At 39.4% G+C, this 13309-nt stretch overlaps 2 protein-coding genes and 1 long non-coding RNA gene across 3 annotated transcripts; 2 read left to right on the top strand and 1 right to left on the bottom strand.

The window, feature by feature from the left end:
* Positions 1–1024: 1024 nt before the first annotated feature.
* zcchc9 (zinc finger, CCHC domain containing 9) lies at positions 1025–4535 on the bottom strand. The gene is made up of 6 exons (XM_087792454.1): positions 4491–4535; positions 2773–3216; positions 2544–2694; positions 1724–1816; positions 1589–1657; positions 1025–1489 (listed from the first exon to the last, which is right to left on the bottom strand). The coding sequence occupies exons 2-6, from the start codon at positions 3139–3141 to the stop codon at positions 1377–1379; spliced, it is 795 nt and encodes a 264-aa protein (XP_087648580.1). The 5' UTR covers positions 3142–3216; positions 4491–4535; the 3' UTR covers positions 1025–1376.
* Positions 4536–5519: 984 nt separating this feature from the next.
* On the top strand, positions 5520–8478 carry LOC148079373 (zinc metalloproteinase nas-4). Its single transcript, XM_087792281.1, has 10 exons — positions 5520–5568; positions 5633–5665; positions 5731–5784; positions 5843–5892; positions 7054–7123; positions 7190–7304; positions 7709–7881; positions 7947–8028; positions 8093–8222; positions 8461–8478. The coding sequence occupies exons 1-10, from the start codon at positions 5520–5522 to the stop codon at positions 8476–8478; spliced, it is 774 nt and encodes a 257-aa protein (XP_087648407.1).
* Positions 8479–8902: 424 nt separating this feature from the next.
* Positions 8903–9931, top strand: LOC148079372 (uncharacterized). The gene is made up of 3 exons (XR_015711374.1): positions 8903–9482; positions 9613–9647; positions 9746–9931. It is a non-coding gene; the product is annotated as an uncharacterized LOC148079372 (long non-coding RNA).
* The last annotated feature ends 3378 nt before the right edge of the window (positions 9932–13309 follow it).

The following is a 13309-nucleotide window of genomic DNA, read 5'->3' as shown; positions in this document are numbered from 1 at the left end:
AGACTTCGTTAAACACCAGCTATTTTCCAGGATTATTTTAATTACAATTTGTTTTAAATTGTCGAGATAAAAATATATTAACCTGTAACCACAATACATTAAAAAAACACATGCGTGTTTTGAATTTTTGTTTTATGTTTTTAATACATAATTGTCAAACGTGTGGCCAAATCCAGCTACTTTACGTTTCCCACAAAACTAAATGTAAGTAAGTAAGTAAGTAATTTGTATTTAAATGTGGTGTTTTAATCGACTTTTTGGTTTGTGTGATTCACAGCTGTGGATTAATGTTTAATCATCAAAATGATTTAATAGGGAAATTGTAACAGACTATAGAAGTCATGAAGGCTGTGAACACAGACAAGAGCTGCACGTACAGCAGGGAGGACAGGAGAGTGTGTAATCCAGATGGAAGAGAGGAAATGAGCAGATCAGAGAGTCTCAAACAAACACTGGACTTCCCGGGAATAATTAGTTTGAGTAAAAATGTCTTCAGCTGTTTGTCTTCAGGGGATTGCGGAACATTCGAGTCTGCTGAAGGACCGTGACTCTCAGGTGGACTCCACACAACTCTCAGAGCTCCAGTTGTGCATCTGATGTTTCCTTAGTTACCATGTTTTTGACACCGCCATTGTCTGGACCTTTTTTATCTTTGGGAGCCTGGAGCGTGTCTTCTTTCCTGTCGAGAACCACACCCTCAGATTCTTCAGTGCTGGCCCTCATTATCTGCTCAGTTTTTTTGTTCACGACAGCATCATCTTCTCCCAGACAGCCATGGTCAGACACGAGTAGACCCTTTGGGCTGTGCAGTGTTTGTTGATGCTGAGATTACTGTGCAATCGACTGTTTTCATAATAGGAACTAATACTGAGTCACGGTGACTCACATCTAAACATCCAAGCTCCACGAATGTGGGATTGAAAATAGAAAAATCCTCACACAAGACTAGCTTGTCGTGTGAACCTTGTATCTGTGTAAATACAAGTGTGTACTTTGTGTATAAAAGAGTGGGCCTTTTATTTTTTGTACAGCGTGTTTAAATACAAGTGTGTGTGTGTCACACATACAGACACACACAGATGTTTGTGAATCCAAACCAGAAACATGTGTGAGGCTGTTGAATAAAAGAACACACACACACACACACACACACACAGATATTTAACTTAAAGCTGTTGCCTAAGCAGCAAGTAGTCACGTGGACATGGACCACACCCGCAACACTTGAGAAAGTAGTTCAGTTACTCGAGGTTTAGGTCTGGACAACTGCGCCATCTTGTGGAGGAGTCAGAGAGGACAAGGTTAAACTGTTCAAAAATGTGTATTTCTTCAAAAGGAAATGAAGCGGGCGACGTCATCAGCGGTGGGCACCCGACTCAGAAAGTCACCACCTTAATCTGTTTTGGTTTAACCTTCTTCACTGGGACGTGCGCGTCCTCGAAGTCCGCGCTCATGTTGTTGGACAGCCAGCCGACCGTCATAGAGCTGCCTGTTACACACACACGAAAACACACAGTCAGGTGACCTCCAGTTGCTAGAGTTGCAGAAACACTGATGATAATGTAAAGTAGGCGGAGCCTGCACTGACCGGCAGCTTGATGTTCTGGGCAGTCCCTCTGGAAATGTTCCACTGAGCCGCACACTCGACAGCAACCTCCTGAACACACACACACACACTATCTGAGTGATTATGTTCATATGTGTGTTGAGTTATAAGTCTGACCTTGGCCATAGAGTCCTTTGGGGTTGTCTGGACAGGACCTGGACAGGTGACCCGTCTGACTGCAGATGAAACATTTGGCGTATGGATATTCACCTGAGAATGACATCACAGTTACTCTCCAGTGGGTGAGGCAATTCAATGTCCTAAGGGGCCAAAGTATATAATCTAACTGTTGGGGGGCGGGACGAAAGGGGGGGCAACATATGATGGAAACACTTGAAAAAAAAAGAAAAAAAAGCAAGTAAGTAAGAATAGAAAAATTTATAAATATTTTGTATAAAAGATACGATCAAAGAAAAATATCATCAATATTTAGTCAAATTATTTCAAGGAGAAAGAAATATTCACCAAAAGGAAGAAGAAAAAAGGGAAAACAGTCCAAAATAAAGAACTTGAGAAAGTTGTATTAAGAGTTAATACAATAATGAATACTAAATAAAATAGTAACATTTTCTACCTATCATCAGTGGTCCCTAAACTTTACAACTCAGGGCTCAAAAACCTTTCGGCCCACCTCTGGCCCCATAAATACGAAGGCATTATAAATATACTGAAAAGAATATTTGAAAATGTTTAATATCCTTTTAAACTGAATGAGTTTTAACATTTAAAACACTATTTTGTGTATTTGTATTTTTATATAATTACATCCACCCTCCCACAAAAAAATGATACCCTTTTGGAAATTATTTGGTTGGAAATCCCTGTTCTACACGTTCAACTCTGACATCATGAGGGCCTCATAAATACAGTCAAGGGGCCACACTTTGTCCATCTCTGCTCCATCCCAGTGTAACCCCTCTTAGGCAATCTTGCTCACCCAGGGCGGGGTCCACTTTGGCCCGGCACTTCTGGATCTCATGTTCCGTGGAGCCGCAGCGATAGCAGATCCCTCGTCCCATCTCCTCGTCCCGGTCCGCCTCCGGGCAGTCGGCGAGACCATGACCTGGTTTCTTGCAGTTGAAGCAGAGCTGAGGGCAGAAACACACACATGCACAGGTTTGGTACCAGAACCAGACGTGGGCTGACCCGGGCCTCTCCGCTCTCACCATGTTGCTCTTCTTGTCCGACTGTCTCTTCACCCTTCGATCTTCTCGCCGTCTGTCCTTGTGCAGAGCGGTCTGCACCTCCTCCCTGAACTGCTTCTCCTCCCTCCCCCCTTGTCTCACCCCCCGGTCAGCTGGTCCCACTCCACTCTCCTTCAGGTACTCCATGAAACCATTCACGTCCTGGTCTTCATACTTTGGCTTCTTCGCAGAGCCCACAAGCAGCGGCCTCTCAGGGGGCTCACTCTGACCACGGCCAGCAGGCGTCCTGCCTCTTCCTGCGGAGGCCCCGCCCCTTCCTTTTAGCTTGCTCCACGGTGTGGCCTCAGCTGGTTTGGGTCTACTGTTGTTGGCTCTAGCCCACCTCGTCATGACTGGTTTTCAGTGGAAGTTGTTTGGTAAAATCCCGCTGAGACTGCGTCAGCTTCTTCTGCTCACATTCTCCGACTGTTGAAACAAGAGATTTAAAAAATGTGTTGAAAAGTTGTTTGAGACGGTGCTGCAGCTCTAATGATGCAGATGATGAAACTTTCAAGACATCCCTGAACCCACATGTCAGTTCATAACTTTATCAGAATCTGAACACTTGTTTTTGTAGCACGATCTTTACTAGGGTGACCATTTGTCCTCTTTACCTGGACATGTCCTCTTTACACATTACTGTATCGATACTTACAGCACAGTATCAATATTTAAAATTGTTAAAATTATATTCTTTTTGGGCTGTCAATCTTATCTTTTTTTTTAATCACATTTATGTTGCGTTTATTTTTCAATAAAATAATATATTTTTTCACTTATATTATATTTCTTTTTTTTATATGCAAATATTTTCATATAAAGAGACTTTTCAATGTGTTTGAATCCAACTTTTGGCCTCTAGATGCCAGCAGTCATTACGTTCTGCTGATAAAACAATGATATCCTACAAAATACAGGCGATGACTGAGGACCAGGGGATACAGTCGACTCATGAAGCTTTTAAATCTGATGTTTGGACACATTTTGGTTTTAAAACAACAAAAAGAATTTAAGACTTCGTCAATAATCATATAGTCTGTACATTTTGTAATGCCAGGGTCAAATACTTGGACAATGCTACAAAAATAGTATCGTAATAAATCACAGTATATTGTATTGGTGCTCCTGTATCGTACCTAGTCCTCTTTTTTAAATGTATATTCTTACATGACCGACAGGGGAGAGGTTATTATGAAGAAGGTACAAACTCGGATTTTCCCAGTTTTGTTTAGTATTACATTGTATTTTGATAAAGATCAGAATATATATATATATATATATATATATATATATATATATATATACACATCTTATCTATTCTGTTCTGAAATGCTTTGGATAAATCAATATATTTCTTTCAAAATAATCAGAACTTATAAACAATAAACAAGCACACCAGGTCCATGTAGGATGTAGTCTTTCTAAAAGCATACGATTTTGACTTGTCATGTCAATATGAAAAACAGCCGTAAACATGGCTTTAGTTATTTAGTCGCAATAGCTTAAGAAAGTGAAATTTTAGGTAGACCTCAAACATTTTAGCTCAACAGTGAAGTATCGACATGGAATGTTGTTCACGACGATGTTTAGCTTGTAAGCAGTGACATGTCGGACTTTCCGTGTAAAATAAAGTCATAAACTCAAAAAGTAAATTCAGAAATACATCACAAGTTACATTAAATTAAGAAAAATGAACATACCTGTGTTTTCATCAACATGCGGAAGATGCTTCCTGTTGCTACTACTGAAAGAATGGAGTAAGAGATCTGCAGCGCCCCTGCAGTTCTGGCGAAGAACAGATCCGATGAAAGAAAGTCGCGAAATATTCAATTTAAAATTTGACGTTTAAAATACATATAAATGCAGCCTGGCGGTAGCTAGTGCCTTTTTACTTTACTTTTCCTTATCTATTTAGCCATTATGGTCAGAGTAAACCAAATTGTTTTTATTATTCATTACTTATATACAATATAACGTTTTAAAATTCTTGTTTCTTAAAATACATTGACAAACTATTCTTCAAAATATACATAAAATACAAAATAATATAACTTGGTTGAAAAAGACGATATCAATATTTGACATAATTACATTTTTAAATATTGAAACATTTCCTAAATCTTCAACATTATTTATTCATTTTTATTTGTTTCTTTTTCCTCACGAGGGAATTTTAATTGCTCCCAACCCCGTGAGCTTAGGTGTAATTCCTCAAAAAATGATATTTCAAAACATGCTTAATGTCAACATAATTAACCCGACAGTTTTATATCAACATTAAAGATTATAAGAATAGGAAAAGATGAGATGAACAATTATACAGTTCGATTTTTTTATTTATTATTTTACTTACTGCAGAACTTTACTATTTTAATTTATTTATTTTATTATTTATATTTCCTTTTTTTTCCAGCAACATTTTATTTGTTTTTATTATTTTCCTAAAAAATATTGCTTTAAAAGTTCATGTCTCTATAAAGTTATGTGTCACACACTAAACCAAAATAAAAGGCAGTGATGAAAACAGTTTTCCAGATTACTTTTGGTACAGAATAAGTAAGTAAGTAAGTCAATTATATTTGTAGAGCGCTTTTCCAGACCAGGGTCACAAAGCGCTTAAACAATCAAAACTCAATAAAATATATACTTAAAAGATCAAGATAACACTGAATGGGAGGGTTGTGTTTTAAGCAGCAGCTGAGTTCAATTGTCTCTGATGATCGTCCATCATGCTGCTGCTGCTCACTGCTCTGCTGCTCTCCCACCACCTCCAGCACGGTAAGAAGAAGAAGAAGAAGAAACTGACTTAAAGACGTGGAACTAACATGTGGTGTTGTCTCAGCGGCGAGTGGGCCCGTCAGAGAGGGTTCACGAGGTAACATGTCTTCCCTTCACTCTCCCCCAGAGTGACGTTTTTTTAAACTTCTTCTCCGCCCTCAGGCTGGCTGGCTAAAGTAGTGAGCTACATGACCTCTGACCCTGAGACCATGGAGGGTGAGTTGACCGTCAACGATGCGAGCACAAGACGTCACTGACTCGCTGCCTCCTGCAGAGTTGATGGCTGACGACTTGACGGTTCTGGAGGGAGACCTGGTCCTCCCTGTGAGTCTGACGGTCGACAAATGTCTTTAGTAAATAAATAATGTTTGGTGTTAAAGATAACTCAGTTCTCAACCTTCTGTGAGGTCTTTTTGTTGGTCTTCGTTTTAACTATATACTCAGAATAAATCAATGCTTTTTGTGTGAAATCTGCCATAAAATTGTTCAGATTTTATTATTTAAAGGGATAGTATCGTTAGTACTCACCCCAATCTCAAGTGAGGGTTGGGATCATTTTCAGAGTAATCTGTTCTTTTAGAGACAAAAATGTTTGTTCATTTTAATGTAGCGACTGGATCTCAGTTGTCTTTGTTTTCATCTTCGTCCAAAAAAACATCCAAATTCCTCAATACTGCTGGAATTTCCCTTTTGGATCGAAGCCTCAACATTAGGACTTGTTCGGGAAAACTTTAAATAATTCTATATTTTAATGTTCCTTTGTAGCAGAAGCTCCTGGAGTCTGGAGGAGTCTGACACTTCCACCTCTACAGTGGATAACAACACTCTGACACTTTCATTTGCAATAACGTAAAGTCAATTTGTTTAGTTTATTTTATTTATATTTATATTTTGTTTATACTGTCGTTATATTCAGTTACTGTTTTGTTATTTAATGCTATCGTCCTCTTCTGTGTGCTTTTTGGTTTTTCTCTATTCCTTCTGTGCTACTGGAAAACAGAAATTTCCCTGAGTGTCATCTCAAAGGGATCAATAAAGTGCAGTCTAAGTCTAAGTCTGGTATCTTGGCTTCAAGTTCTTCCTCCGTGAAACACTATCCTAGACCGGGATCTTCCGCTAAAAACAATCTTAAAATATATACTTTTTTTTTTTTCTGAAAGATTCCACATGTTGAGGCTTCAATACAAGATGGATGCAGACTAATGTACTCAAGTCGGATCTATCTATCTATCTATCTATAGATAGATAGATAGATCTTCATTTTATTTTTGGTGACAAAAGTGTTGACTATACTTGTTTTACTGGAATGTTAATATGGAAAATATGAGCATTTCCAGCAACCGATAAAAATTTACAGGAATGTTTGTCATCTGAATAATTTCTTTTAAAAGGTTTTTTTAATTTTTTTTAACAAAGCTAATGTTCAGGACGAAGTTCTGGCTCTTCAAAGTGAAGTGAGTATCACATGATCTTCTGGCCCGACAGGACGATCGAAACGCAGTCGGCCAAAGATGGCCGACGCCGGTGATCCCGTACCTCATCGACGCACACTTGGGTACGACCACTTTGTCGACTTGGAGCTTGTGACCGGTGTCTAAACCGTTCTCTGTTCCCGTTTCAGAAAGTCGGACGAAAGACATCGAAGCTGCCTTGTCGATGGTGTCGGAACAAACCTGCCTGACCTTCATCGGACGGACCAGTGAGCCGGACTTCCTGCTGTTCCAGACCAGGAAAGGGTAGCGCCAAGTCTCATGTTCTCCCTAAATTAAATCAAAGTTTACAGATGGAAACCTGGTCCTGGGGCCTCGTAAAGTCTTCAGACAGCCTGTGTAAGAGCTGGTTGTGAACTAGAACTTGCATTTAATATTTTCTTAAAAGTTACAATAATGTATATTCTTTTCTCATTATTTGGCTGTTAAATATTTTGATATAATGTTAAATTGTTATATATTGTAAAATTTGTTACATTTATTTGTTTTATTCAGTTCAATATCAAGTTACAAATGTATAAAAACAAACATTTAATTTAACCTCAAAAGTTTGAATTTTCAAGTTAAACATGCATTTCCTGAGGTTTTGACCTAATTTCTCAAGAGGACCACTAGGGGAGCTACTGAGTCCACTGATGCTTCTTTTGCAGTTGTGCTTCGTACGTTGGCTTCATTGGTGGGAAGCAGCCCGTGTACATCGGGTCACGATGCCGAAAGGGAAACATCGTGCACGAAGTCCTTCACGCGATCGGCTTCCACCACGAGCACACGAGGGAGGACCGGGACCGCTTCATCAGCATCCTGCCGGGGAACATCATGATGGGTGACCATAGACTTGTGAGACAAAGAAGCGATTGTTGATGATCTATGTGAAACATCTCGATCCAGGGATGGAGAAGAACTTCAACAAGAGGTTAGGGACGACTTTTGAGCTGCCGTACGACATCAACTCCATCCTGCACTACGGCAGGTAAAGTCACGTACGACTCCAGACTTCTTCGGAAGTTCTTGACTCTAGTTTGTTCGCCCTGAAGCCACTTCTTCTCTGTGAACGGAGAGCCGACCATCGTCTCCAACGAGAAGGTGTCGGGGATGGGCCAGAGGAGTGAGATGACGCCGCTGGACGTGGCCAGAGTTCGTGAACTGTACAACTGCACAGCTGCGGTGAGTGACCACCATGTTATCTTTGTGCTCTGGCGTGAAGGTTGGTGACTCTGAAGGCCACGACTCACCTGCTCCCTCCACAGACTGAACCATAGACGGAGGAACCAGGAGGACGTTTCAATCTTGGGTCCATATCACGGCTGATCGCTCCAGTCTTGACCAGTTCACCTCCTCAGCAGTTTGTCTAAGACAATAAAGTTTGACATCCGAGTCTTCACCTTTGACCTCCTGACTGCAGCCACACAAGACCGCTTAGATCCCCCCCACCCCCGATATATCCGTTCAATGTCTTGGTCAATATGATGATTGAAACAAACAAATAGCCTCTTTGATCTACTCCCCAAAATGACAGTCTAGAAAACCTGTTGCTTTTTTGGAAACATGAAAATACAAGATTGTACTTCTTTCATCTAATACTTACTTTAAACATTAAATGAGGAACATGTGTATAAACTCCAACTCTCCTGATGTACTTGCATGATTCAACTGTTAAAGTCTTCTCCAAGATGCAGTAAGTCCCTCATCATGACCATGTTTTAAAAGTTGTCAGTTTATAAAGTTCACGCCTGAAATCTGGGCGAAGGAGAGGTTATGAGAGCAGAGTCCATTATGACATGATCATGGTTTCACTCCTCCAGCCAGCTGTTATCACACCCCTCTTTGTTTATACAGGGAGTGCAGAATTATTAGGCAAATGAGTATTTTGACCACATCATGCTCTTTATGCATGTTGTCTTACTCCAAGTTGTATAGGCTCGAAAGCCTACTCCCAATTACGCATATCAGGTGATGTGCATCTCTGTAATGAGAAGGGGTGTGGTCTAATGACATCAACACCCTATATCAGGTGTGCATAATTATTAGGCAACTTCCTTTCCTTTGGCAAAATGGGTCAGAAGAGGGACTTGACAGGCTCCGAAAAGTCAAAAATAGTGAGATATCTTGCAGAGGGATGCAGCACTCTTAAAATTGCCACGCTTCTGAAGCGTGATCATCGAACAATCAAGCGTTTCATTCAAAATAGTCAACAGGGTCGCAAAAAGCGTGTGGAAAAACCAAGGCGCAAAATAACTGCCCATGAACTGAGAAAAGTCAAGCATGCAGCTGCCAAGATGCCACTTGCCACCAGTTTTGCCATATTTCAGAGCTGCAACATCACTGGAGTGCCAAAAAGCACAAGGTGTGCAATACTCAGGGACATGGCCAAGGTAAGAAAGGCTGAAAAACGACCACCACTGAACAAGACACACAAGCTGAAACGTCTACTTGTAGACTGGGCCAAGAAATATCTCAAGACTGATTTTTCTAAGGTTTTATGGACTGATGAAATGAGAGTGAGTCTTGATGGGCCAGATGGATGGGCCCGTGGCTGGATCGGTAAAGGGCAGAGAGCTCCAGTCCGACTCAGACGCCAGCAAGGTGGAGGTGGGGTACTGGTATGTGCTGGTATCATCAAAGATGAGCTTGTGGGGCCTTTTCGGGTTGAGGATGGAGTCAAGCTCAACTCCCAGTCCTACTGCCAGTTTCTGGAAGACACCTTCTTCAAGCAGTGGTACAGGAAGAAGTCGGCATCCTTCAAGAAAAACATGATTTTCATGCAGGACAATGCTCCATCATTGCTGGCAAGAAAGGGTCTAAAAGAAGAAAAACTAATGACATGGCCTCCTTGTTCACCTGATCTGAACCCCATAGAGAACCTGTGGTCCCTCATCAAATGTCAGATTTACGAGGGAAAACAGTACACCTCTCTGAACCGTGTCTGGGAGGCTGTGGTTGCTGCTGCACGCAATGTTGATCGTGAACAGATCAAAACACTGACAGAATCCATGGATGGCAGGCTTTTGAGTGTCCTTGCAAAGAAAGGTGGCTATATTGGTCACTGATTTGTTTTTGTTTTGTTTTTGAATGTCAGAAATGTATATTTGTGATTGTTGAACTGTTATATTGGTTTCCCTGGTGAAAATAAATAATTATAATGGGTATATATTTGTTTTTTGTTAAGTTGCCTAATAATTATGCACAGTAATAGTCACCTGCACACACATATATCTTCCTAAAATAGCTAAAACTAAAAAAGCCCTGCTCCAACTTCCAAAAATATTCACCTTTGATATTAATGAGTGTTTTGGGTTAATTAAGAGCATGGTTGTTGTTCAATAATAAAATTAATCCTCAAAAATACTACTTAATAATAATAATAAACTTGCCTAATATTTCCGCACTCCCTGTACAACAAGTCCCTTTTAAGCATATTTAATAATCAATATGTATTAAGGGTCAGCTTGGTTCTGTCAAGGGTGTTACAGGGGTCCTACAGAGATCTTCTTGGGATCAAAATGACCTGCAGCCTTTTAAAAATGCAAGCTCTCCAAGGTTTAGACCTTCTTATAGACATTAGCAGTGATTCCGCTGGATTTCTTTGGTCAAAATGTCACTAGAGCCCATTGTAGTAGTGAATGTTTAAGGGACGATACAATATTTTAAGACTAAATTTCATGGGCTTTGCATTTTTCATTTAAAATATTTTTACATTGTTTTGTACCTTGTAAAATCCTAGTTAATTTTTGATCGTGAGTTATTCCTGCCATCAAATAACCTTTTATACCATGTAATATGCATGATGGACCTTTTTACTCCTTTTTTTTTTTTTTTTTTTTACTTTTTCGTGCGCGCCATAACGTTTGTTTTGTTTTTATATGTCCCTTAAAGGACTCCGTAATATTGCATGCCTATTTTTTTATTGGTTTAATTCAAGATATTTCACTACATAGAACTATAATTCCTTTTATGAACGTGAAGAATTATTTAATTTAATTAATAATACAAGTATTATTGACCTAAAAACTATTATAAACTTGATAATCTTTTTTTAAATGAATAAGACATTGTTATACTAAATAGAATACGGTGGTTGACCACAAGAGGGCGCCAGAAATGAACTGCATTAATATTTTATTCCGATTAATTTAATTAAATGTTATTGGAATTGTGACTGATAAAAGACTTAATCAATGGAAGTTTAGATTAAAATTTCTTTGTAATCGTATGTCCTTCTTTCGTGTCTACTTTTGAAGTCACAAAAAAGTCTTGCAAATACGACCAATATTCACGTTAAACTGACTTTTTTTTCCCCCAAGACCTGTCCAAAACACACGAAAATTAGCTATAGATGTGAGTGAGGAGAACAAACCTTTTTCTTCAAGACATGATGATGATGTGAGTCGCCCTGAAGTCACGTGACCACACTATTTCCCCCCCCTCCCTCCACCCTCCTCGGTCCTCCTCATCCTCAGCACCAGATGAACTCCTCTGCTCCTCCGAACAGCCTCCTTGCTGCGTGTCTCTCATCCTGACGTGCATCTGGAGCTCCAGAGTCTCCTGGCAACACTTCTGTGAGTAAGTTGATGATAGAAGATGGCTTTTGATGGCTGGCGTGCAAAATAACTTTTTCATGTTTGAGTGCCTGCTGGTCTGTGCTGATCCTAGTTTTGTGTATTTCAATGTGAACAGTTTCAGTGTTGGCCGGTTGTCCCATCAGGTGAGCTAAGCAAATTCATTTTGAACAACTGTCACTGTTGTGGAAATTGTCCTAAAGATGAGACTAAAAAGAAGGAGAGAGAAAATAAAGATGCTGTCAGAGAAGAAGAGAATTGTGTTTTCAGAGGTGGTGATGCGTCAGTATTAGGGGTGTGACAAAACATCGGTACTAGAATATATTTGTATATGTTTTAGGCTCTTGTACATTATCAATTAACTGCAACTATCAAGCATGGATTCCTATGAAGCAACGACTCCTCGAACCGACTGCAGTGAATGATCGGAGCATATAGTGTTAGTTTTTACTAAATATCTTTCTAAATATATGTTTAGCTTCTTAAATCATTTCATAATAACTCTATATGCTCTATATATATAGTTTGTGATGCAGACATTTTAAATACAAGCAAGTTAAATGTTCTCAGTTTTTAAATTTGTCAAAGACATTAATACAGGGGCGACATAGCTCAGATGTTAGAGTGGTTGCCTGCAGTCCAAAAGGTTGCAGGTTCAATCCCAGCTCCAGACAAGCTTGTGTCGTTGTGTCCCTGAGCAAGACACTTCACCCTGATTGCTCCTGATGGTGAACTTGGCGCAAGTGTGCATGCCTACTCCCATCAGTATGTGTGAATGGTTGAATTTCCCCTCGCGGGACTAATAAGGGATTCTAAAAAAAAAAATTAAAAAAAAAAACAAAAAAAAAACCACAAGTATTACCACCGAGGTGTACGGTCAGTCTGTAGTGCTTTATACGTGTAGTGTCAGTAAAACTTTCCTGAACCACCCAGATTTTTATGAACATACACTGAATGAAATCTTTTTCTTTTTTTAATTGTCATGATTATTATGATGATAAATCTTTATTTATTCATTTATTTTGTATCATTCATCTCTCAAATAAGTAATTATCAGTGTGTGTTTTATAAAGAGCCACTGTGCATAATACACTTGTTTTATAAAAAATAAATAATGCAGGATCATGATCTTATTGTTATTGTGGGCAAATTATTGCGACTGGTGTTTCCAGCCCTGCTCAATACGAAGCTGTGTTCACGCCAACATGGAGGTTCAATTACAAACGGCTGCACTACAATACGGGGGTGCGGCGGATTGTGACATCGCAAGTGTTTCAAGATTCTGGTAACATTTTATTGTACAACTCGATTAACGATGGTTGACCTATCAGAGCTCAGATTTTACAGGGCTGTATACAGAGAGACAAAATAAAACAAGACATAGAAATAAAATAAAAGTCGTGTAGATGATGGTGTTTTTGTGTTCATACTTCCAACATTTTGACTCTCCACTGACATAAGTAAGTAATTTATATTTATAGAGCGCTTTTCCAGACCAGGGTCACAAAGCGCTTAAACAATCAAAACAATACTCAATAAAATATATACTTAAAAGATTAAGACAAAAGACAAACACAGGAATCTCAGAAAATCAGGGGAAAGCCTGCAAGAATAAAAATGTCTTCAGATGTTTCTTGAAGGAGTCGGTAGATCCATCAAGAGCAGATCGAGCAACTACTTGAGCTAACAACACAA

This window comes from Callionymus lyra, chromosome 5 (genome assembly GCF_982586985.1).
Source record: "Callionymus lyra chromosome 5, fCalLyr1.hap1.1, whole genome shotgun sequence".
Lineage (NCBI taxonomy): Eukaryota > Metazoa > Chordata > Actinopteri > Syngnathiformes > Callionymidae > Callionymus > Callionymus lyra.
This window is presented reverse-complemented; position numbering and strand designations above follow the sequence as displayed.

What these genes read in the sequence shown, in the direction of transcription:
- zcchc9 (XM_087792454.1), bottom strand. Translation starts at nt 3,141, where the DNA reads ATGACGAGGTGGGCTAGAGCCAACAACAGTAGACCCAAACCAGCTGAG. An exon ending in CGGACAAGAAGAGCAACATG is followed by an intron (nt 2,695 to 2,772) that starts GTGAGAGCGGAG and finishes TTCTGCCCTCAG; the next exon opens with CTCTGCTTCAACTGCAAGAA. An exon ending in CAAAGGACTCTATGGCCAAG is followed by an intron (nt 1,658 to 1,723) that starts GTCAGACTTATA and finishes GTGTGTGTTCAG; the next exon opens with GAGGTTGCTGTCGAGTGTGC.
- LOC148079373 (XM_087792281.1), top strand. Translation starts at nt 5,520, where the DNA reads ATGCTGCTGCTGCTCACTGCTCTGCTGCTCTCCCACCACCTCCAGCAC. An exon ending in GCCGGGGAACATCATGATGG is followed by an intron (nt 7,882 to 7,946) that starts GTGACCATAGAC and finishes ATCTCGATCCAG; the next exon opens with GGATGGAGAAGAACTTCAAC. An exon ending in TCCATCCTGCACTACGGCAG is followed by an intron (nt 8,029 to 8,092) that starts GTAAAGTCACGT and finishes TTCGCCCTGAAG; the next exon opens with CCACTTCTTCTCTGTGAACG.